The 23,195-nt window shown below is 38.2% G+C and overlaps 3 protein-coding genes across 3 annotated transcripts; all 3 read right to left on the minus strand.

Annotated features, from left to right (window-relative positions):
* Window positions 1-2,789: 2,789 nt before the first annotated feature.
* LOC106646393 (UDP-glucosyltransferase 2-like) lies at window positions 2,790-4,778 on the minus strand. The gene is made up of 6 exons (XM_023392070.2): window positions 4,395-4,778; window positions 3,900-4,322; window positions 3,580-3,811; window positions 3,273-3,498; window positions 2,966-3,189; window positions 2,790-2,875 (listed from the first exon to the last, which is right to left on the minus strand). The coding sequence occupies exons 1-6, from the start codon at window positions 4,776-4,778 to the stop codon at window positions 2,790-2,792; spliced, it is 1,575 nt and encodes a 524-aa protein (XP_023247838.2).
* Window positions 4,779-5,221: 443 nt separating this feature from the next.
* On the minus strand, window positions 5,222-8,300 carry LOC106645866 (UDP-glucosyltransferase 2-like). The gene is made up of 6 exons (XM_089597488.1): window positions 7,896-8,300; window positions 7,405-7,827; window positions 7,085-7,316; window positions 6,532-6,757; window positions 6,248-6,449; window positions 5,222-5,233 (listed from the first exon to the last, which is right to left on the minus strand). The coding sequence occupies exons 1-6, from the start codon at window positions 8,298-8,300 to the stop codon at window positions 5,222-5,224; spliced, it is 1,500 nt and encodes a 499-aa protein (XP_089453614.1).
* A 1,275-nt stretch (window positions 8,301-9,575) lies between these two features.
* Window positions 9,576-11,536, minus strand: LOC106645874 (UDP-glucosyltransferase 2-like). The gene is made up of 6 exons (XM_089597489.1): window positions 11,252-11,536; window positions 10,615-10,803; window positions 10,378-10,554; window positions 10,068-10,290; window positions 9,791-9,957; window positions 9,576-9,587 (listed from the first exon to the last, which is right to left on the minus strand). Exons 1-6 carry the CDS (start codon window positions 11,534-11,536, stop codon window positions 9,576-9,578), a joined length of 1,053 nt encoding a protein of 350 aa, XP_089453615.1.
* Window positions 11,537-23,195: the final 11,659 nt, after the last annotated feature.

Genomic DNA, 23,195 nt, shown 5'->3' on the forward strand with positions numbered 1-23,195 from the left:
TGCTCAGCGCACAAAAATAAAAAAATAAAAAACCAACGACTAATTCTTACTTTCATGAGATGTTGATGTCACCGTAAGTTCATACATGGTTATTCTTCAGTCTAGCGTGTCATATGAGTATAGTTTGAAAATTAAAGGAAAAAAAATCGAGCAAATTAAAACTTTCAAGTTTATTACAGTGATCATACACTGGCTGTGATAGTATCTAGTTACGTGCAGAGATTTAATGTACAAGTTACGGATATATACGTTTTTTTTCCTTACCAAATCTGGTATACTTAGCCACGTGTTGTTAAAATATATATTGCCCCTTGCCGATTTTACGTTACATCTTTGGCGTGATACATTGTGTTTGAAACAATAAAAAGAACAGAAATCTGTCTACGGACTCTTTTTCAGTGCAGCATCACGCGATGCTGTTGCACTCGTCTCATTTTTTTTTTTTTTTTTTTTTTTTTTTTTCGCTATTCATCTAAAGGTACTTTTTTCCCCCTTTTGCGCTTCACCTCTTTGTAGAATAGGTCCTTTACACGTACAAGCTATTAAGCGCGCGCGTGTATGTGTGTATCCATAGAAAATCCAAGTGTTTGTTACATTGTACGGATCCGATTGAATTAGATTGCCTCTCTTTTCTTCGGGACGCACGCGAGGCTCTTCTTCATCGGAAGTATATGGCCAAAAATTGAAATCTCGAGGCCACTATTTTTTGCACACGCGCTTCGTGAGTAATCTGCATATTATCCACACGTGTTACTTGTATATTCAATAACGTGCATCGTGATACATTTTGTATATGCACCTTCGACTGAACAAAGTCTATACCCTGGAAATTATAGTTACGGCGTGTATTTTTACCGTCGAAAATCACGCCGAGATTGCACGAGACAACCCGACTATTATACCCATCATCCGAGAGTAGGTGAATTTGACTAAAATTGAGAGAGAGAGAGAGAAAAAAGTAGACCCGTGAGTGCGCGTAATTTTATATTTCCACGATATGACGACGACAGACCCTTGCCCGCTTGAAACCCGTTAAGTCTCGGCAAAGTGGCCGGTGGCTGCGGGTCGAGCCTTACATATACACACCTAAATTGCGAGAGCATCGCGTGCAGTGCGACGTGAACTTTCGCACTATAATGTCGCATGACGGAGGAGACAATGCACACGGTGGGATCCTCCACTTCTTCTTTCGTCGTCCGAGGGTCACCGGTTGAGAACACGCGGTATAGCGTTGGTTTCTTTTTCTTCTTCTTTTTTTGTTTCTTTTGTTGGTGCACGTAAAAACGTGACTCTGATTGCGGCGGTACAGGGAGAATCACGATAATTGATGATGTTGGATTCGCGAGGAATCCCGAGGATACGGAGGAAACACTTATTTGCCCTTGCAAGATGCAATGCAGACTAATCAACGTGCACGTTTTCTCATTCGGAGATGGATTATCCTCGTGGATCCTTGGATCAAACACGATAATCATGATGCAACAAACACTCGTTGTTCGATACTGTTCTATTGTCGTTGGCTATGCTGATGATCTATAGGTATCTGGCAACTGTAATTTGGCCCTCAAATAATTTGCATTGCGAGCGACAAACATCACCACCATCGGTCTAAACATTATTTGATAAATCAAAGAAAAGGGAGGTAGGTACCACCCAGGGACGGCAGGAGGTACTAGACTGTAAAATGTGAATAGTTTTGTTTCTCACTTCTACCGATCTGTCCTGAAATCATTGTTACCGTATTTTCTCCGATAAATGTTGACCTTCGATTGCTATCGAAACGGGGGCAAACATCATGGTGGGTATTCTAGGCTCGATCGTTGAGTAATGCTCCGATAATTTTCGATTTTTTCGTGATACCACGAAGCACACACCTCCAAATTTATCCATACGTAGAGCAGTAAACCTTCGTTCAGGACTGATAATGATTAGGTACAATCAAACACGATGCCCTCGTAGCGAAACGTGAGATCATTACGACTGGACGGTCCAAACGAAGAGTGAAGAGAAAAATGGCCCCTCCGGGGTGCTTATCAAAGTCAAACCATCGCCACCATTGACGCGTGAGAACGCAAAGTAGCCTCTTTCTTCCGTACGCTCGTCTCAAAAGAGTATACGCGGAGAGGACTTTGCATACCCACGTACGTGAACCGCTACCGTTCGTAACGCAAGTGCACCTACGTAACAAACGCACGAGTTCCCACAAGGTGGTTGTATATACATACGATTGACGCAGTAGTGGAGCCAGAAGGGGATACATGTAGGTGTATACTATACGGCAAAGAGGGAGGAAAAAAAAAAAAAAGGGGGGGAAAAGAAAAGCAGAACGAAGATGGAGAAAAATCGGGGGAGGGGAACAAGCCGTGCGCTAATGTACAGGAACATATGTGTAACACGATGGGCGTATACGCTCCTGTCTTCTTTCCGTGACGGTGTTGGGGCTCCTCTTGCGGTAGCGCTCTCGTCCGTTTCCATCTGGGACTCCTCGTGTTTTTTTTTTTTCCTTCTTCCTCCGACGATCTCACGCAATACCTGATGCACGTGAGGAACCGATCACTGGTTTTTCGGTCATGCGGTTCGGGGAAGCGCGCATCCTGTCTTCCTTGCGGTAATGGGAAGGGCCATTACATTCGAGGAAAGGAAAATTTTGATTTCTGGCTTATTAATACTTTTACACTCCATCCCACAGCATGAATAGTGTATTACATTAATAATAACAATAACTGACTTGTGTAATTCAAATTTATCCCCATATCAAAAACTTGCGTTATTAAATATAATTCTTTAATCTACCAGGTATTAAAACCTAATTCAGTCTTTTTGCAGCCTAAATAGTCGCTAGACAAAACTTGTGATGAATTACATTTTGAAGCCCCTTAAAAAATACGATCAATGGGGTAAGCTTTTTACAACTTTCATTGTTTTTTTACCTTCTTGAATGATCGTAAAAAATATCTTGTTGTACAAAATTTGATTAAATGATAGACAACTGTAAGTATTAATATTCCAGACAACAATAAAAATCCATAAACATCCAGTAAAGCTAACTGCCACCAAGTTAATTCGATGGTGGGTGATCTCAAATACATTCCTCCGTTCCGAATTACGTACTCTATCCAAAATACAGCTGTATCCATAGCCTCCATTGGTCTGTCTTTAAATAATTTCGAGTACAATTTCGCATTTTCTCTGTAGTGGAATTACACGTATTAAGTTTATTGATTTAGAGGATGTTTTGAAAAATTTAATAAAGTGTATGTAAAAAAACACACCTGTATTTCGGATCGGTAAAAATTTTTCTGAAAGCTTCATCCAAAGATGCTTCTGTGATGTCCTCATAATTTATCATGACTCCAATATTTTTTGTTGTGAATCTTTCTACATTTTGTACTTGATCACCAAACAATGGAATACCAATTATTGGTACTCCGAAATATAACGCTTCTTGACAGCTCATCAGTCCTCCGTGAGTTATGAAAACTCGAACATTTTTGTGATCTGTGAAATAAAAAAAGTTTTTCCTTATAATAATCTCAAAATCATAAAATAATTCTGATAATTTTTTATTAAAATAATCACCTAATACACTTAGCTGAGGAATCCATGGTAAAGTCAAAATGTTTTTCGGTAATCCTGGCGGCAGTTTACTTGGGTCAGCAATTTTCATCAGTACTCGCATCGGAGCTAATTTAGAGAAGGACTTGTAAATAGCGTTTAGTGTTTCTGGTGGTAGTGTTTCTATCAAAACCATCGATCCAAATGTGAAATAAACAACCCCATCTTGGCTGTCATCTAACCAATTTTGCAGTTGCTGTAAAAAAAAAAAAAAAAAAAAAAAAAAACAACTTCAAACAGTGAACGTACAAGTGACGTTGTAGGAATTAACCGAATTTGGTTACCCGTGAGAGGTGGGAGTTGTTTTTGTTGATGTGTAAGGCACTGACTTCTACCACAGCTGAAGTAATTGGTTTTGGTCCATGGATGACGGGGTGTCTGTTAACCAAAAGCAGAGATACGTTTCTCTCCAATTCCCGTACGTCCGGCACATCTGGACTCAAATATTTTCTCATCAGTTGAGTTTGCACGGCAGTTAGCCGTTTAAAGTCATGAACTTGTTGTACGTAGCCAATCGTGTTTCGCAAGCGATCCCAAAATTTAAATTTATCAAAAGTGCCTTGAAGTAATGAGTTTGGCACAAAGGCTGGATTATTATTACCACCGATGTATTCGCTTATCCATGTGGGTTCGTCAATACATGAGATTGCGACAACTGGGACATTCAAAAGGTAGCCCAAACCATAGTAACAGTTCGCTCCAAATGCCTAAAAATATCGAGCAAAGTAAACATTTACGAATGTACAATAGTAAATAATAAAAAAACATCGTGTACTCACTTCTGTGATGACTAGATCGTATGAAGGTATGTTTTTAATGAAGCTTTGCATTTTTTCCAAACCCATTAGGTGACATAGATCATTACCATATTTTGTAGACATGTAAAACGTAGGATTACCACTTAATGTTTTTGCATAGTCCATACTGACATTGTTGGTCACTGTCTCTGTACTACCACTTAGATCTACAACAACTTTGTAGTTTGGTGGTGGATTTTTCTCGGGAAACTGCGTTATCACGTCTACTTGGTGGTTGCGCTCTGCCAAGCCCTTCATTAATGCACTTAGCATCACATCATGACTTTTTGAAGGAAGTGGAAAAACTCCCAAAATTCGATACGACTCAGCAAATGAAATAATCAACAGTTCAAAAAGTAAATACATCGTTCTTTTATCGATGTACATTGTTAACTGATGCGATTCGTGCTTTAATTATTTCAATTCTAATGCTCAATATTTTTGCTAATGATAAGTGTGCACATCAATTAAAATAAACTTTTATTTCGGTGGCGTTATTTAATAGACGGTTAATAACGACGAAATAGTTTCATAAAAATTACAGAAATCAAGAACATGACTATGCACTTGAGCGACAAAACCAAAACTGATTTCTTATGTTCAAGCGTTTGTTTATTAAGAACGTTATTGTTTATCAATATCCGTTCTCGATACGATGCACTTGTGAGCTAGATAGATATTCAGGATGACTGATGTGCACGTTAAATCGTATGCGCAGGAACCTTATCTTTAGAGATGGGGGAGAAATTGTGCCGTTATTTTTGGTTCTCAACATACTCGTGTAATGTATTAGCGAAAATGTATTGGGTCTAAACCTGAATCTGCAAAAAATTAGATGTAACAAAATGTTTTTATGTGTAATTATTTTTTTTGTATTTTAAAAAAAATTGTTAATGCCAAACCTTTTTTTACTGTTATAGTTACTTAAAATTTATTAAAATTTAATGATAAAAAAAAAGTTGTAATTATTTTTTTCACAAAAAACATTTATCAATTACAATTGTGTGGTTAATTAAAAGCAAATACTCATTCACATATAACTTCTTACTCTGTAACTTGTCAAATTTAGTAAGAAGCTTTGAAACACATAAACTACAAACAAATTATAGAAAGAAAATTATATTTCTATGCTTAACTTTTTTGATTCACTCTTAGATGGTGCAAGTAAAATTTTTTTTTTTATTCAACCCATCTAAAAAACGTTTAGATAATAAGTTGTTACAGAACGAGCATCTAAAATTTAGTAATTTATCGAAAAAACTGTTTCTAACTTATAAAATAAAGAATTTTATTTTTGAGATTCGAAAATTATAGACTACTATTTGTAACAATTGTAAAAAGCACTAAATATCAACAAATAAATGTTCTTTACTGCCAATGTTTAGTAATTTTTTCACAAAAAACGGAACAACAGAACTTGGTGTTACAAATTTTGTATCTATAATAACTACACTTTACATTTGATTTTACTCAGTAACAGAAGTTACTATCGATTATTTTTAGAAGTCTTTGTTTAACAAAAGTTGTTATGAATATTACTTAAATTTTATTGCGAATACAATTATATCATCTAACCATCAAACAGAGCCGCTGCCATCTAAATAGCTCCAAAGCTTATCTCAGAATATTTTAAATCGAATCGTGTATTCTGTTAAGAAATAACTATGTTATGAAATACTTTATGTAAGATTAATTTATTTTACAAAAAAATCGATACTGGGTGTTAAAAAAAAGTAAAACAATGATCTCCAAGATTACATTTTTCATTGTTTTTTTATCTTCTTAAATGATCGTAAAAAATATCTTGTTGTACAAAATTTGATTAAGTGATAGACAACTGTAAGTATTAATATTCCAGACAACAATAAAAATCCATAAACATCCAGTAAAGCTAACTGCCACCAAGTTAATTCGATGGTGGGTGATCTCAAATACATTCCTCCGTTCCGAATTACGTACTCTATCCAAAATACAGCTGTATCCATAGCCTCCATTGGTCTGTCTTTAAATAATTTCGAGTACAACTTCGCATTTTCTCTGTAGTGGAAATGCAATTAGTTTTTCGATTTGAATTTACAACACTTAGATAACAGAGTAAGATTATTTTAAAATTGTATACCTATATTTTGGATCGGTAAAAATTGTTCTTAGGGTTTCATCTAAAGAAGCTTCATTGATGTTTTCATAATTAATCTTGATACCAATGTTCTTTTCCTCAAATCTCGCTACATTTTGCATTTGGTCGCTAAACAATGGAATACCAATTATTGGTACTCCGAAATATAACGCTTCTTGACAGCTCATCAGTCCTCCGTGAGTTATGAAAACTCGAACATTTTTGTGATCTGTGGAATAAAAAACAATGACATTTAATACAAACTCATACAAATCATTGTACGCAAAACAGGGCTAATTCTCTTTTATCTCCGAACTCTCACTATGTGGTAGTGAAGAAGAAAAAAACGAATAAAAGTATACTACAGATTGCTCTCGTACAGCAAAAGAACACGAGACGACGTCTAGTGATAAAAAAAAATATTATATCAAACTCGGATAAGTGACTCGATGATAGTAATAACTTGATGTATTCATATTACATCGCATGACTATACATAAATGATTAATAGAGGTTCTGTACCATCTTGCTGACAATTTATAATTAAAATAATCACCTAATACACTTAGCTGAGGGATCCACGGTAAAGTCAAAATGTTTTTCGGTAATCCTGGCGGCAGTTTACTTGGGTCAGCAATTTTCATCAGTACTCGCATCGGAGCTAATTTAGAGAAGGACTTGTAAATAGCGTTTAGTGTTTCTGGTGGTAGTGTTTCTATCAAAACCATCGATCCAAATGTGAAATAAACAACCCCATCTTGGCTGTCATCTAACCAATTTTGCAGTTGCTGTAAAAAAAAAAAAAAAAAAAAAAAAAAACAACTTCAAACAGTGAACGTACAAGTGACGTTGTAGGAATTAACCGAATTTGGTTACCCGTGAGAGGTGGGAGTTGTTTTTGTTGATGTGTAAGGCACTGACTTCTACCACAGCTGAAGTAATTGGTTTTGGTCCATGGATGACGGGGTGTCTGTTAACCAAAAGCAGAGATACGTTTCTCTCCAATTCCCGTACGTCTGGCACATCTGGACTCAAATATTTTCTCATCAGTTGAGTTTGCACGGCAGTTAGCCGTTTAAAGTCGTGCACTTGTTGTATGTAGCCAATCGTGTTTCGCAAGCGATCCCAGAAACTGAATCTGTCAAAAATGCCTTCAAATAGTGAGAGTGGCACAAAGGCTGGATTGTCGTTGTTGCCAATGTATTCGCTTATCCATGCAGCGTCGGCATAAGTCGAAACCGCGACAACCGAAACGTCAAGTAGGTGACCAAAACCATAATAGCAGCTTGCTCCTATGGCCTAAAAGTATTACTCAGTGACCATTTACAAATATATAATCGATAAAAATAAAAACATCATGTACTTACTTCTGTGATGACTAGATCGTATGAAGGTATGTTTTTAATGAAGCTTTGCATTTTTTCCAAACCCATTAGGTGACATAGATCATTACCATATTTTGTAGACATGTAAAACGTAGGATTACCACTTAATGTTTTTGCATAGTCCATACTGACATTGTTGGTCACTGTCTCTGTACTACCACTTAGATCTACAACAACTTTGTAGTTTGGTGGTGGATTTTTCTCGGGAAACTGCGTTATCACGTCTACTTGGTGGTTGCGCTCTGCCAAGCCCTTCATTAATGCGCTTAGCATCACATCGTGACTTTTTGAAGGAAGGGGAAAAACTCCCAAAATTCGATACGACTCAGCAAATGAAATTATTAGCAGTACAAAAAGTGGAAGCACCATATTTTTATTGATACACATTGTGGATTGACTCCACCTGAGCTTACACTACTTATATTCTAATAATTTCTTAATATTTTTAAATTTGATTTACCGTGTGTATATTTTTGCTGATTATACTTTACTATTGTATTGAATTAATTTTTTAACTCCTTTATACCTCAATACTTCATGATAAACTTTTCTGTATTTAGACGTGTGTCACAATCATATTTCGGATGCTCACTACACTTTTTTTACAGTTGTACTACTGGAGGATAAATTAATGAAAATGTATAAGTATCGAAAAAATAAAATACAATCTGACTTTGACTTTCTCTTTCCACAGTAAACTCACAACTGATCGGTGATGTGTAAACGTACTTTCATTGAGACGTTAGCTTATTAAAAAAAAATTTTAATCTCATGCCCTTGTAAACTTGCAACATATCGATACGAAAAAATTGCGAAGAGAAAGATTGAAACATCAGTCGTCAACTTCTCACGTAAAATTAAAAAAATTGTAATATAACAATTTAATATATCTAAATGTGATTATTTTTTGCTGCTTCTTTTTTGCAAGAGTCCCAAAAAGCAAAAAATTGGCCGACTATCTCAATCAAAAAAAGCATTTCGTTTTTTCTGAGTGAGTCTTGAAGTATACGTTAGGACCACTGGAAATGTTATCAAATTATCTTACGAAAGCTTAGAGCATAATATATCACAAAACATTTATTACACTATTGATGTACATTAAAAATTAACAATCTTTACTTAGCTGATTAAAACTTTTTACTGTGTTTTTATTTTTTCAATTTTTTTTCGTAAGATGCTTACTTGTGCCAATAAAACTGGAACTTTCTTCATTAACCTACGGGTCACGCGATACAAAACAGTAAAAGCTATTGCTAGGCACGTTAATAGAAATCCATAAACGTCGAGCAGAGTCAGTTGCCACCAGGATAGCTCGAGGGCTGGTGATTTCATAATGTTTCCGTTTCGAATGACATATTCTATCCAAAACGTTGCCATATCTATCGACTTCATTGGCCGGTCCTTGAAAACTTTTGCGTAATACTTTGCGTTCTCTCTGAGAAAATCAATAATTTACATGGTTTTTTTTTTTTTTTTTTTTTTTTTTTTTTTTTTTTTTTTTTTTTTTTGACAAAATTAGTTTTCTATGTTTGGGTAAAGAGATTGAAGAGTCACACGGTACAGCCTCTTCATTGGAAATTTGATCGATTAAGCTTCATCAAGTGATTTGGGGGAGACAATTACAAATGTTGACATGGTACGGGATTGATGTCTTAATGGCATTCACACGTCTTGCTGTGAAGTAATCAAATACAAAGTTAGTAAACATCAAATGAAGTGATGGCTTTTGGCAGGTTGGCTCGGACATACACCATATATTACAAGCAACATAGTGAACGAGGATGATTATTAGATGAATACCACCAGCCCTCATGAGTCAATAATTCATGTTGTTGGATAAATTTCAAATTTTACCTATACTTGGGGTCGTACAATACTGCGTTTAAAGCTTCATCCAGCGATGTCGTTGTCAAGTTGTTGTAATTAATTTTAATCGCCATATTCATGGCTACAAATTTATCTAAATTTTGTGGCTGATCGCTAAAGAGCGGCACACCAATCATTGGAACCCCAAAATATAAGGCTTCTTGACAGCCCATAAGTCCTCCGTGTGTAAGGAAAATACGAACGTTTTTGTGAGCTGAAAAAAATGGGTTAGGACTAAAAAGAAAAAAATGGTCATAAATGCCACTTTCAATGGGTTTGAGAGATTACCTAAGACCGCTTGCTGAGGTATCAAAGGAAGAGTTTTCACGTTTTCTGGTAATCCAGGTGGTAATTTTGACTCATCGACAATTTTCATGAGTATTCGAACTGGTGATATTTTTTTAAACGATTCAAAAAGCGCTTTAATGGAGTTTGACGGTAACGTTTCGATCAATACCATCGATCCAAACGAAAAACAAACTACACCATCTTCGCTTTCATTTAACCATTTCTGCAATTCCTGTTGACAACTTCAAGTTAACCACAATTCAATTTTACGCATTCGAATTTTTTAAGTTGCAAGCTCATGTGTACGTACGGGAGTTATTGGTGGTACTTCATTTTCTTCCAAATGTAGTCCGCTTACTTCGATCATTGAAGGAGTCACGGGCTTTGGGCCATCAATCAGTGGACTTCTGTTGACTATAAGTAATGCAATGCTCTTTTCAACTTCGCGAATATTTGGTATGTCTGGGCTTAAATATTTCCTCATCAACTGCGTTTGAATGTCATTGGTTATTTTGTGAAATTTATACGTGTGCCAAAGGTGAGATACGAAATTAAACAAACGATGCGAAAATTTAAATTTGTCGAAATTCGTTGTGTAATAACTAGGCACGACAGCCAGGTTGTCGTGATTCCCATTGAAGTCAGCGACCCATGGATATTCAACTGACGTAGTTACTGCAACCACTGGCACGTTGAGCACATATCCAAGACCTAAGAAGCAATTGGCACCGAATACCTGCAAACGCAATTATGTATGTATAGTAGTTTCACAAAAGTTACTAGTTATATAAATTAAAAAAAAAAAAATTTTAAGTAAAGTTTGTTTTATACGCCTTCGCAATGGATATTATGTCATTCGTACTCAATTATGTAATATAGTGTAATTTGAAATCTAAGTTGATTTGTTTTGACCAAAGTTTTCTACATTTATAAAAATATTTAAAAAAAAAAAAAAAACTAAAACTGGTAGAAATTTCAAGAGAAATGTTCACAAAAAAAGTAAAAATGTCTTCTAAGCTTACAAATAAGCTTATAATGTTACAGATGAAAAATTAATTATTGAATCGTGAAAAAATCTCTATATTTTTTTCGGAATCATAAGATGGATTTTTTTTTAGTTCATCCCATGTTAATAGTTTTTACTAAAAATTTACAAATTTTTGTTCAAAAAATATCATGCATACCTCTGTAACCAGGAGATCATAAGGAGGATCGTGAGGTGGATTTTTGATAAGTTTCTGTATTTCTTCTATACCCAGCAGTTCACACATCTTATTGCCACGTAAATCGGCTATGTGTGCAGTTAGATCTCTGTCTACAACTGAGTTGATGGAAACTTTGTCAAACGTTCCATTGAGTTTTATTAGCAGTTTGAAGTTTGGTGGTGGATTTTTTGCCGGAAAGTGCGTAATAACATCAACTTGGTGGTTGCGCTTTGCTAGTCCAACCATTAATGCATTAAACATCATGTTATGACTTTTGGACTCAAAGGGAAAAACCCCTAAGATACGGTGAGCTTCGATATAAGTTGAACTTGTAATTAAGATAACTAAACAAATGTTGCTTTGTAGTCCTAACATTTTATTAAAATCTTCGTCCTCTTTCTCCTTCTTTTATTTTTTTTTTTTTCATCAACTGCTGCTCCTTTATCAAATCTGTTGTCAATAAAAGTATTTCTTCATTTAATTAACTAAAATATGGCCAGGTAACATCTTACGGTTCTTTTAAGTAAACTAAATAAAATATCCTTCCGGTATTATGAACTGGCACATAGTACAGGTAATCTACCTACGTCAAAAAAGAATACACTATAGAGAAAAAAAAAACTTTTAATCGCTTTTCTTAGATACTGTATATTTTTTACACCATCACAACACAGCAAGGAATACGTTTACAACAGTATGGGCTTAAATAGAAACAAAGTGATTTAATTACGTTTTTTTTGAATTTTTAGAAATAAAAATGACTAGTTCATTGATCAAGCATTACGTATTTTATATTATAAGGAATAAAAAATGAGCATCGTGATTTTACATATAGTAAAATATCCAAATTTTTTCTACTATTCCATTTGACTATAATAAGATAAACTTGGAGTGTCAGAATAAACCCTTGAGAATTATTGGACACGGTATACTTTTCAATCCATGCATTACTGATGGTGCGTGTTCAAATATTCCGAGAAAGCCTTTCTGCAAAATTATAGGTTCCGAGGTTTCCGGTCTGCTCTCATGTGTACGGTTTATACGTGTATTTGCTCAACGGAAGTGTTTTTAAATTCAGTCTTTCCCCATACCCTCCTTTACTTGCTCAGCTTAAAAAAAACAACAAAATTTGGCATCTTTCGAAAAATACATAAAAAGAAATTTATGGACCAGTAACTGTTTTTGTGTCGGATAATTTGAAAATTATGTTTGTGAAAATAATACATTAAGAACACGCTTGTAAAGTAATTGTTTCGTGTATGCCGCGTAAAATGTCTCGGTCCGTCTTCGGTTTCACCCTTCGCGTAACAGACAAATGAAATTTGGTGCACGCACGAATACGTATCCGGTCCATAAAAAATTCGCGTGAATGCACCAGCGAATGATAATCAACATCGTTTCTCGACTTTTGAAACTTTTATATCAAATTTTTGCCACAAATCGTCTTTGCAGTTTTCTTCAATTCAAAGGTAATGCTCAATTTTCAATTGTCATCGAAAAATTAGATTACTTTTTGATTATTGAGCTTGCAAGCTAATAAGTTTATTATTGCTTTGCTTCGTGCCAACACCCAAAATAGCAAGAGCATAAGAAAGAGGGTCCTGAATTGATGAATGGAAAAAATTTATCCAGAACCAATTAACACCAACACAATCACAAGATTTCTAGTTATTTTTATTTCATTTCAGTTGACTATATTATTATGGTGAGTAAATCATTTTGTATTTTATATTCTAGATCAATGATATCAATGTCAAACTACAATACTTTGGAAAGAAACATGACGAAATTTTTAAAGTATTTTATGTCAATGGTACATACATATAAGTTTAAAAAGATTTTATGCCGTATAATCAATTGGTTAACTATTACAACTATAAAAACCTAATGTATTAGAACTTGTTTAATTACCGTGACAAAGAAAATTTCTGATTGACCAGCTTTTATCTGTAATTTCAATAGATTAAAAAAAGGGAAGGTAGGCTTAGCCACTTTAAAAATAAAAAAGTGTAATACTGTTGTTTGGATTACTTGTCTATATGATCCTCAAAACTGAAGGAATCCACCGCAAGCTTAGTTGTTGAACTTCCCCGACCGCTGGTCACTACTTGAGTGTTTTCTTTTGTGCACAGCTAAATTTATAAAAAAAAAAAGTAGATTCAGATAGTAATTTCTTAATTGGTAGTAAATCATATTGGTCCTTGGGCTAAACAAGGAGGTGACACCAGCCACTGAGCGTGTGACTGCTAAGATAAACATTTTTCAACTAAGAATACACTGCACATATTCTATTGTGAAAAGTAATGAAATTTACTTTCTTTTTTTATAAACGCTTCCAAATAATCAACTCATTACATTTGATACATTAATGATGCCCCCCAGAGGTACATAATAAAATTGTATGAATTAATTTTAAAAATGACGGCAGGATTATATGTACTGCAAAGCTTCTTCAATCAAGTTTTCTCAATGACTCAAATCTAAAATGCAAAGACAATTACATGTTATATCCTTGTACGCCAAGAAGCATATCCCATTTTCTAGTTTGTCGCTGGAAATCAAAATTTATGCTTCTTTTGTTCCCCCCTTCAAAGATTGTTACAACTAGAAAACTGTGCTCGATTATTTAATATCAGTTACAAAAACGCTGTGTATTTTTCGAAGCGATAATTAAAAATATAAAAAAATTTCCACTGACCAAAATTATCCGTTAAGGTTTTAAAAATTTTTTTTTTTCCCATTTATCGTTTACAAAGATAATTTATTGCCGCGTTCGTCAAAAAGTATATCACGTAAGTGAAATTAGAGTATCAGAATTAAAAGTGCTTAAATACCGCTTTCGTAATCCTGTCTCCGTGGACTCCCGAAACTTGTCAGCGTCATTGAAATGACCGAGAACCTTGCGATTATTGAGAATCAAAGGCAGCGGTGTCATCCTTCAAATGAAAGCGCGTGGTTTTGTGATAAAACGAGTTTTCATATATATTTTTCTGTTCCTGAAACGACTTTTGCTGCATAGATAGGAACATTTCAGTCCAGTATCCTATGAAATAAATTATCTGTGGCAAAAAACACGATTGTTTCATATTGTAGTAAGCGTGAAACGCAATAAGGAACAGAGTCCCATGTGTCAAAAAAAAAACCATGTATTTTTGTTCCCTCGCATGTAGCGAAAACCCCCATCTCTCGATGTACACAATATGTATTTATTTATGTGGAAGGATCAACTGGCAAGGAATCGCGTGATCCTCCAAATAATGGACTCGTTTTCGAAAAAGTCATGTTACTCGGCAAGACGTATATGAAAAAAAAAAAAAAAAAATCCTTTTTTGTTCAAAATAACTCAATACAGTCCGAAACACGGCCGTTTGAAAAAAATTGCGACTTACACTCTACTTTTTTGTTCGAGCTATAAACACATGTCATCGAGTTTTGAAATTTCAAATGACCCTATACTTGGGCCCCATATAAGGTTAAAGCGAAGCTTCCAACTGTATACTGTACAAGTTACATCGAAGGAATATTGTACTTGTAAAAAAAAAAGGAGAAAAAGAAAAGTTCCAAAGGCACCTAATAAATATCGGTAAAGCTATCTGGAAAAGCTCGAGCAAGTCCAGTGCTCGCGTCACATGAAATACGCGAGGCCCCTGCATCCGTTGCCTAGCCGTCACTGGTACGAAAAAACGCACAGATGCCGATTAGCCGCAAAATTAATCATCGTTTCGGCACATGTATAAGTATAGCTCAACGGAGAACCGCATGTACGTACGTGAAACAATTTGCAGTGCAGCAAAAAACACGGGCGCGTACTAGGGGTATGGAGCCCGTCCTTATGGGGCCTGCGGGTTTCCAAAAAACACAGCAGCATAGCCCAATTTCAACTCGACTGTTGCACATGCGAGTGCACGCGCGCGCGAGACAATAAGGTGGATAATGACGACGGCGACTGCAGCTCGCGGGCCAATAATTTGCAATATACGCCGCGGCTTCCTTTGACTGTCACGCCACTTGGCGCATTTTACACCTTCCTCTTCTTCTTCTTCTACTCTCTCCTGCTTCTTTTTATTTCTCCTGCTCTGCTTTGCTCGGCTCTATCTGCAGCCCTTGCGATAGAAAATACGACCGGGTTATATGGATGCATAGCTTGTTGTTTCGTTATCTCGTCTAAAAAAGTGCAAGGGAGCCTCGTATCCAATACAGCAACGCGAGAGATAGTGCCCTTTTTTTCGATTATTTGCTAGTCCATTTTTTTTTTTTTTCTTCTCGCTGCGTTATGGGTTTTATTTTCTTATAAATTAATTTCAACGATGGGTTTCTCGAGAATCTCGCTATCGATTTTCCTTTGGTAGGTATACGTATACTTTCAACATTTTCACCTGCAATGGAAAATGGGTATATATACTGATTATTAATTTGCACTATACTAAACAAACACATTAAATTGATACAAATGCATTAAATTATCGACAGAAGCGGTGATTTGAATTTAACATTGTGAAAGCTGAAAAGCTCCGCCTATACGTAAATACACACACACACACATATACATATATACACGCATACCTATATTTATAACGTGCAATTGAATGCTCGTCGTTTACCGAGTAAAGCATCATAATGTTTTCACGATGTACGGATGTTTTATTATTCCACTGTAAAGGAGAAAGAGGGAAGTACACGAGGATATCCGTGTGTGTGTGTGTGTGTATTGATTTGTTATACGCGATGAGGAGGAGCTTTTTTGCAGCAGTTGGTATGCGTGTATCTTACTATTATAAGAGTATTGAAACTATCGTCAATCATTTCAGCGAAACGTTACGTAAGTAGTTAACTTTAAAAAAAGTCAGACATGCATTATCCAAGTGTTCTTGAAATAAAAAAAAAAAAAAAAAAATGGGTTCTTACTCTCTCCATTGGCGTACATAATTAATGCCAAAACTCCGGTTCTACCGATCAAACGATCGCTTCTCGTCGACACTCCTCTACACATACGTACCTCGAAAACCATATTAAAATCTCCTCACGAAATTCAAAGAAATAAACGTACCGCACAATATAACGCGTGCACATCAATCTTATCGGTTTATCGGGCAAAGCCTCGCGCGCGCGGGTATGTATATAATATTGTACGCTTGTACGAGAAAAGGGATATCGCACACCGATATCTTCTGACCCAGTCGGGTTTCTCGATTTTACCATCTCAATAAACGGAATGACTAAACAAGTGGGCACGAGCCGAGTTTTTCTGTAACCTTTTATTGTAATTAAAATGAGGTGTTATAATATGCGCTGCATTATACATAAGGGGGGCCCCGAGGTCAAGGGGTCACCCTTGTGACGCATTTGTCGGGGGGTGATCGAAGCACATATATACACACAGAGGAAACAACGAGACGCCATACGTGCGGCTCTTCTATTATCCTGTGCACGCACAGTAAATTACGCATAGAATGTTGTCTTAACATTTTACTTCTTACATGTTTATCGTTGTCCTGATGCGTAACGATATTATACCAAAAACTTGTGTTGTGAGCATGAAGTGTTACACTATACTAATACGATAAATGAAAATCTAAATACTTAATATAAGAGTATATTCTTATTTCAGTAGAAGATTACAATGAATGAAAAACAGGAGAATCAAAGCGCTCTGCCCTGTGTCGTGATCTGAAGTCCTGCGACAAAAAATAATAAAATAAAGGTCGCCTGGCAACGGCGTAACTATTCAACTACTTGTTCTATTTTCAAATGGCAAAACGCCCATAATGACTATCATTATGTCGTGGCTCTTCATAGTGTTTCAAATCACCGAAGAGAGGTAAAACGGCCCCAAATATACGGCATCCGTATTCGTGCACGTAGTCTATAGGTCTCGAGGTCCTGTATGCCCTTTGACCGGTGAAAATAGAACACTAGCAATTAAAAGGCAAAAATAAATACGTTTTAATATTGAAAAACGAACAGTGCAGAGTTAACAAAGAAAGAAGGTAACTTTTACAAATGTACGTTGGTAACATTAAATTGTCGCTTTGGTTCTCCAGTTTTTTGTTCATTGTAATCTTCTACTGAAATAAGAATATACTCTTTTGTAATTAAATCGACGTTTCCTTATTTTTCAAATCAAGAAACACGAAACATATTATATGTCTGTACGTAAAACGGTTTTACCAGATATTCTGATAACCCTCAACATTCTTGTGTGTACCCAAAACGAGCGATCGTAAGCTGCTAGGGCATAAATCGGTATACACAGTCGAGGATAAATAAAATTAATAATTTATGTTTCGACGGAGCGCCAGGTATTCGGCAGTAAATAACGAGCGCGTATATCGTACGCCTCATGAGGGAGGGCGATTTTTTTTTTTTTTTTTTTCAACGAAGCGCTTGCCGATTTGCCGCATCCTCCCTCGAATCTGCAATCATCGGTAATATTTATAATTCCGTCAAGCACGGGCTGATTAACAGGTGGTTGCTCGTGGGAGGATCGTCTTCCTGTACGAGGGGGCGGACACTTGCTACCACCGTGCGGTGCGTGCGTGTGTGGAAAAATGAAATTGTCAACTTTAAAGATTTCAAATGAAAAAACTCTTTCAATTTAAAAACTATCAACGCTTATCAAACATGAGGTACTGAGTAAGTCCTGTAAAAAATAAAGTAGGTGCATGAAAAAAAAAGTCAGCATCAGAACGTACAGGTTCGGCCCGCCCCAATAACGATCTTTTCGCTCGTATTATGCACGAGAGTAGGGCACGCAATAAGAGAGGGATCGAAACGATACAGGGGTCTCGCTTATATGGCGATAATTTGCAGTTACGCCCGTTGCAAATATAAGCACCTTCTGGACTCTGGCCTCGTAAGCATTGGTACATATATATGTATACACGTATACGAACGAGAGAGAGAGAGAGAAAGAGAGATATTCCATGGCAAACGCGGGGTGCATGATTTACGTGTCTCCTGATTTACACTGATTACGTGCAGGGTTCCGCAACGCAAATATGACGCGCGGACCCTCTCTCCCTTTGCCCTGATGTACTATATATAATTATAGACAGAAAGAGAGAGAGAGAGAGAGAGAGAAAAAAAAGTCACCGCATCAATTTTCATTGATTGATTTTACTCGGGGTATTAAATTAATCCTCCTCCTCCCTCGTGATGCGCGTTCAAAGGAGCCCGTCTCTCTTTCGTCGATCGTCAATTATTCCAGCGGTTGGGCGTTTTCGCTGCAGAGCAAGGACCAAGTCGAGTGCCGTTGGCTCATGTATAAGTACCATACGCCCGAGAGCGAGAGTTTGAGTCGTGCAATGGCAAAAGTCTTTTCCCGTCGTCGCCGTCGTCTGATGAATGTTTGACCCGAGGCCTCTGGCTCTCTCGTTCGATCAAATATGAAATCGCTCTTGCCGCGGAGCGCTCGCGTTTCGCATATATTATATGCTCGATTGCCAAAGTTTGACGTAGCTCTTGCTTCTTCCTCCTGTCTGCGTGTATAACACACGCGAAAAATTATTTACATCCAAGCGTTTGTTCGCTGCAATCTTAAGTGTATATACATATACAGGTGTGTTTTTCATCTATTTCTTGTTGTTGGTGTTCCCAACTCCGAGAAGGAAAACAGCGATCTCAACGTCACGCATATATATATATATATATATATATATATTTCAATTGGAGAACTTGCAAGTATACATGGAGTGATAAGAAGCTCATCGTCCAAACAAGACGGACTATACAGTTTTATCGGGGACCGGAGCTGATAACTCGTGCATTACATTATATCAAAAGCAGCTCTCGCGGGTAAACAAGCAAACAGTGGCTTACACCCCGTCGATTGCGGGGAAAAATTATCTCAGGTGATTAACCCCCGCGGCCCTGTGATGGGGGTGAGGCAGGAAAAATGAGGCGAGCGAAAAACAACCGCTGAGGAGTCAGTTCAAAGTTCCTCTCGCGCCCAACTTTCTCTTCGCGGAGTAATGCAATAATTACGCGAGCGGAAGTAATAAAATTAATCTCCGCGCTCCGAGGTCTCCTCCGACAGCTTCTTACCCGCGAGTATAAATCTCCTCGAGGTTTCTATTGACCCTCTTTTTTTTTTTGTTCCTCGCGACTCCCTTTGCCTTTTCTTTTTTCACTCTTAGAGCTCAACTTCGGGAGGTCCCTTTTCGAGTTCGTTTCCTTCGACGAGCCTTTGTCCCGCGCCCGCCCGTCGAGGGATGTTTTACTAATTAATTGTCGCTTGATTTTTCACTTTTTTTTTTTTTTTTTTTTTTTCATCTCAAAGCTTCCCTGTGCTCTTGACGTCGAAGCGAGCTCCCCCCTTCTCTTTTTTAAAAGAACTTTCAAGAAGTATTTTACAACAACGTAAAGAATACAAGAGACGGAAGCCTCTCGCAGCAACAACCCATCGGCGGAAAACGAGGGTATTATAAAACACCGTGTGCTTTAAACGTCGGTACTCGGGGTTCGCGTTTTTTTTTTTTTTTTTTTTTTTTTTTTCCCCAACTGCACAGGGACATATGGCACGGCTTCTGCTTTTTCCTCCCATGTGCTTCCGCAGTAGCGTGTATATTATGTACACTTGCAGTCTAGGAAAAATTGAAGGGAAGAATAAGTGCGTGGGAGTAAGGACAGAAATAATATTCGCGGGGTGGAGAGGAGGAAAAAAGGGTTGGGAGGCAAAAAAGAGAACTCGATTAATGAGCGGTGTTTGTTGTTGTTAATTGCTGCCTTCGTACATGGTCCCTCGCTGCTACCCACTGCTGCGTCCCCTCTCCTTCCTCCTCGTTTGTTTGATATCTCCTCGGATGGGAGCGCTACTCTGGGAACAATTTATTTCTTGTAATATTCTATATTTATACCGTTTTATATTTTTTCCAAATCTTAAACTGCCGGTTTTATTATAAATCTGGGGCGATCGATCGGTGGGAAGATGTTAACGAAGCACGTAGTCATTCGAAAAGGGCGCGCAGCTTTCATCCCCTTTTTTTTTCCCCAGCAGCTTTCAGCCCCACGATTTTTGCCGCAAAAAAGCAGTACTCGCATCAGCGTCGGATCCACAGCCGACCCTCGACTGGAGAGCTCCTTCGTCGCGCGTCTCTCGTTTGCCCCCGCAAAGCCACCACCGACGACCAAAAGCCCACCGAGTCCTACACCCGCATGTTAACGATCCCTCCCTCCGTGGCCTTTATCTTTTTCACCTCATTTGCGCGACTAGTTACACCCCACCCCCTTTTAATTTTTTTTCTCGTCTCCGTGCATGCCCTCGCTCTTGTTTATTCCACCCCCTTTTGCCGTGTACGTATATGTATATACGTAGGTGCAGCGCGCACGTTTGCAAAAGGATCAAAAGTGTCGTTTCATCGTCCGCGCTCGGTATCTTTTTTTTTTTTTTTTTTTTTTTTTTTTTTTTTTTTTTTTTGCCAGAAAAGCTGAACCAAATACTTGTTTTTGCAGCTTCACCCCCCTTCCTCCTGCAAAAGTATATACAATCGAGTATGCACACAACGACGAAGGTGATGATGAACACACGATGTGCGATTCGTCCGTCATCAGCAGCTGAAATCCAACATCCGGCGCAACGATGCGTGAGAGATCGGCCCGCGTCCGTTTCCTTTTTTTTTTTTTTTTTTTTTTCTGCACACACCTTCTGCGCAATATTTCCCCTGCACTTGCGGTTGAGACATTACACACGCGGGCTACTTATACACACGTACCATATATATATAGCTTCGCTTCGCGTTGAAAAGCCAGCGGGCAAAACTGGCGCATCCCCTGCGGTCGTCCCTCGCTGCTCTTGCGCGTTGTATGGGTACATATATATGTATGCTTGGGCGAAACGCTTGCAGAGAGTAACTGCGACGGGACATGCGAACCGGGAGGAAGAAAGAGAAATGTATGAATCTCGATCACGCACGGGATGAGGATGCTGCCGCTACCGGTGCAGCTACCGAGCCGCGTGTGCAAGTTGTTATTTACGCTCATCTATCTCCCTATGTATGTACCTTCTTTTCGCACCTTATACTTATGCCATTCTTTTTTTGCTTGGACCCCTTTGGGGTATCTTTTTCTTTTTTTTTTTTTCTAGAGAACGAGTGGTGCTAGCGATGCCGATTGTGGATTTCCCCCGGTTATAGATTTAGATCGCGTGACGGTTCACGGGGGCGCGTTTTGGATTGCTACGATTACGATGATTGGCGAAGCGATATTGATTTTTAACCTCTCGTAGGCGCCCTCGTTTCGGATCGGCGCAGCGATGAATTTCCGCGAAATGAACTTTTTTCAAGAGACAAGGATGATCGCGAGGGACGGCGATTAAAATTAAAAGACGCGTGTAACGCGAGATCATTTAAGAAAATAATCCAGATTTTTTAATTGCGCGGTCACGGGGTTGATGCTTGGGCCATTGAGACGCTCATCTTTTCATGGCGGGAAGGGAGGGGGGTTGCGTTTAAGCTCCTTTTCTTGGAAGAGGAAAGGAAAAAACTGAGTTTTTCTCGCCAGACGAAAACTGAGACAAAAATTTGAAAGCCAGCACCGGTGAATCGGCTCAAGTCAAACGTCTAACGAGCGGGAAAAAAAAAAAAAAAAAAAAAAAAAACAGCATCGCTTGCCTCCTTTTTTTTTTTCATCGAAAAGTCGCGCGGCAAATTACGACGCACAGAGAGAGAGAGGGAACATCGTGAAATGGTGCAGGTAACAAAGGGACAGCGCGGCCGTAGGTGCCTACGTATACGCGTCCTCATTTGGGGGCTCCCTCGGCGCGCGGTTTCGCGAAAAAGAAAAAGCACCACAGCCGATGGCTCGTGTAACGAGACGCTGAGCTTTCGCAGCACTTGCGATACGGACAGTATAGTATATATACTCCATACACATACACATCACCGAGCGACTCTCTGCGGTTTTTATTATTATCATTACCGGCGTTGTTGTCATTAATTTTTCTTCTCTATCTCTGTATAGGCGGAAATTTCCTGGTACAGTCCCTTTGAGAGTCCGACTTATTTATTCATCCACCAGCGATATACCGATGCAACGACAATAAAATAACACCGGCATTGTCGTCACCGTTTCACCCATTGTGATCTGGTTTTGTTTATTTATTTATTGAAAACGCGAGTAAACATAATGATCCGATCGATACTAGGCGCGAGGCGTAAGTGGGATACGCCTGGATTCGTTTATTGTTCTCACTCCTCCTGGAATCGGCTATAGGAGGACCTCGACAGCCACCGATCAATTATGCCGAGCCGATATCGCGATCCGAAGGGTATACCCATAGGGTCGTTGTCAACGACACGACCGCCCATGTATATACATACGCGCGCGTATATGCCCGAGTACTTGCGCACGAAGAAGAGAAGAAGCAGGGGAGGCCGGTGGGTGTATGTACATATAGATGCGCACGACACAATGCCAGTATACCCCCTGGGAGACGCTTATCTGAAATTACAATGTCACCCTAGCCCTCGCGACATGTACACACGCACAGTGAGTCAAACGTCATCGGTGGCCAGCTTCCTCTTATTTTTAATCGGCCGTTTTACCGGCGTGGCTTTTTTTCGCGAACCCAAGGGCTGAGAAAGCGTTTCGCGGCAGCTGGACTGATTGATGGACCGGCTGACACCGGGTTATCGGAACTTTCGCGCAAGCTGAAGGTTTTAGGGTGATTGTTTTTTTTTTTTCCCCCCATCCGAGCGACGTGGAATGGGAATCGCTGGTTTGGCCCAAATTTTATTCTCAAGTCTATTCGATGCTCCGCTCGTTTGGGTTAAAAAAAGCGTCTGACGTCGTGTAGTTAACCTGGAGAGTCTTTTGGTTGTAATCAACTAACGATCGATGGGACGATACAACGTGAATTTTATACGTACTGTAGACCTCAATGGCGCGTATGTGATGTCAAAAAAAGGGACGGGAACGGAAGCGAGAA

The sequence above is a fragment of the Copidosoma floridanum genome, unplaced genomic scaffold (assembly GCF_036245765.1).
Source record: "Copidosoma floridanum isolate Cflo_tuat_1 unplaced genomic scaffold, Cflo_Japanese_pri ptg000032l, whole genome shotgun sequence".
Taxonomy (NCBI): domain Eukaryota; kingdom Metazoa; phylum Arthropoda; class Insecta; order Hymenoptera; family Encyrtidae; genus Copidosoma; species Copidosoma floridanum.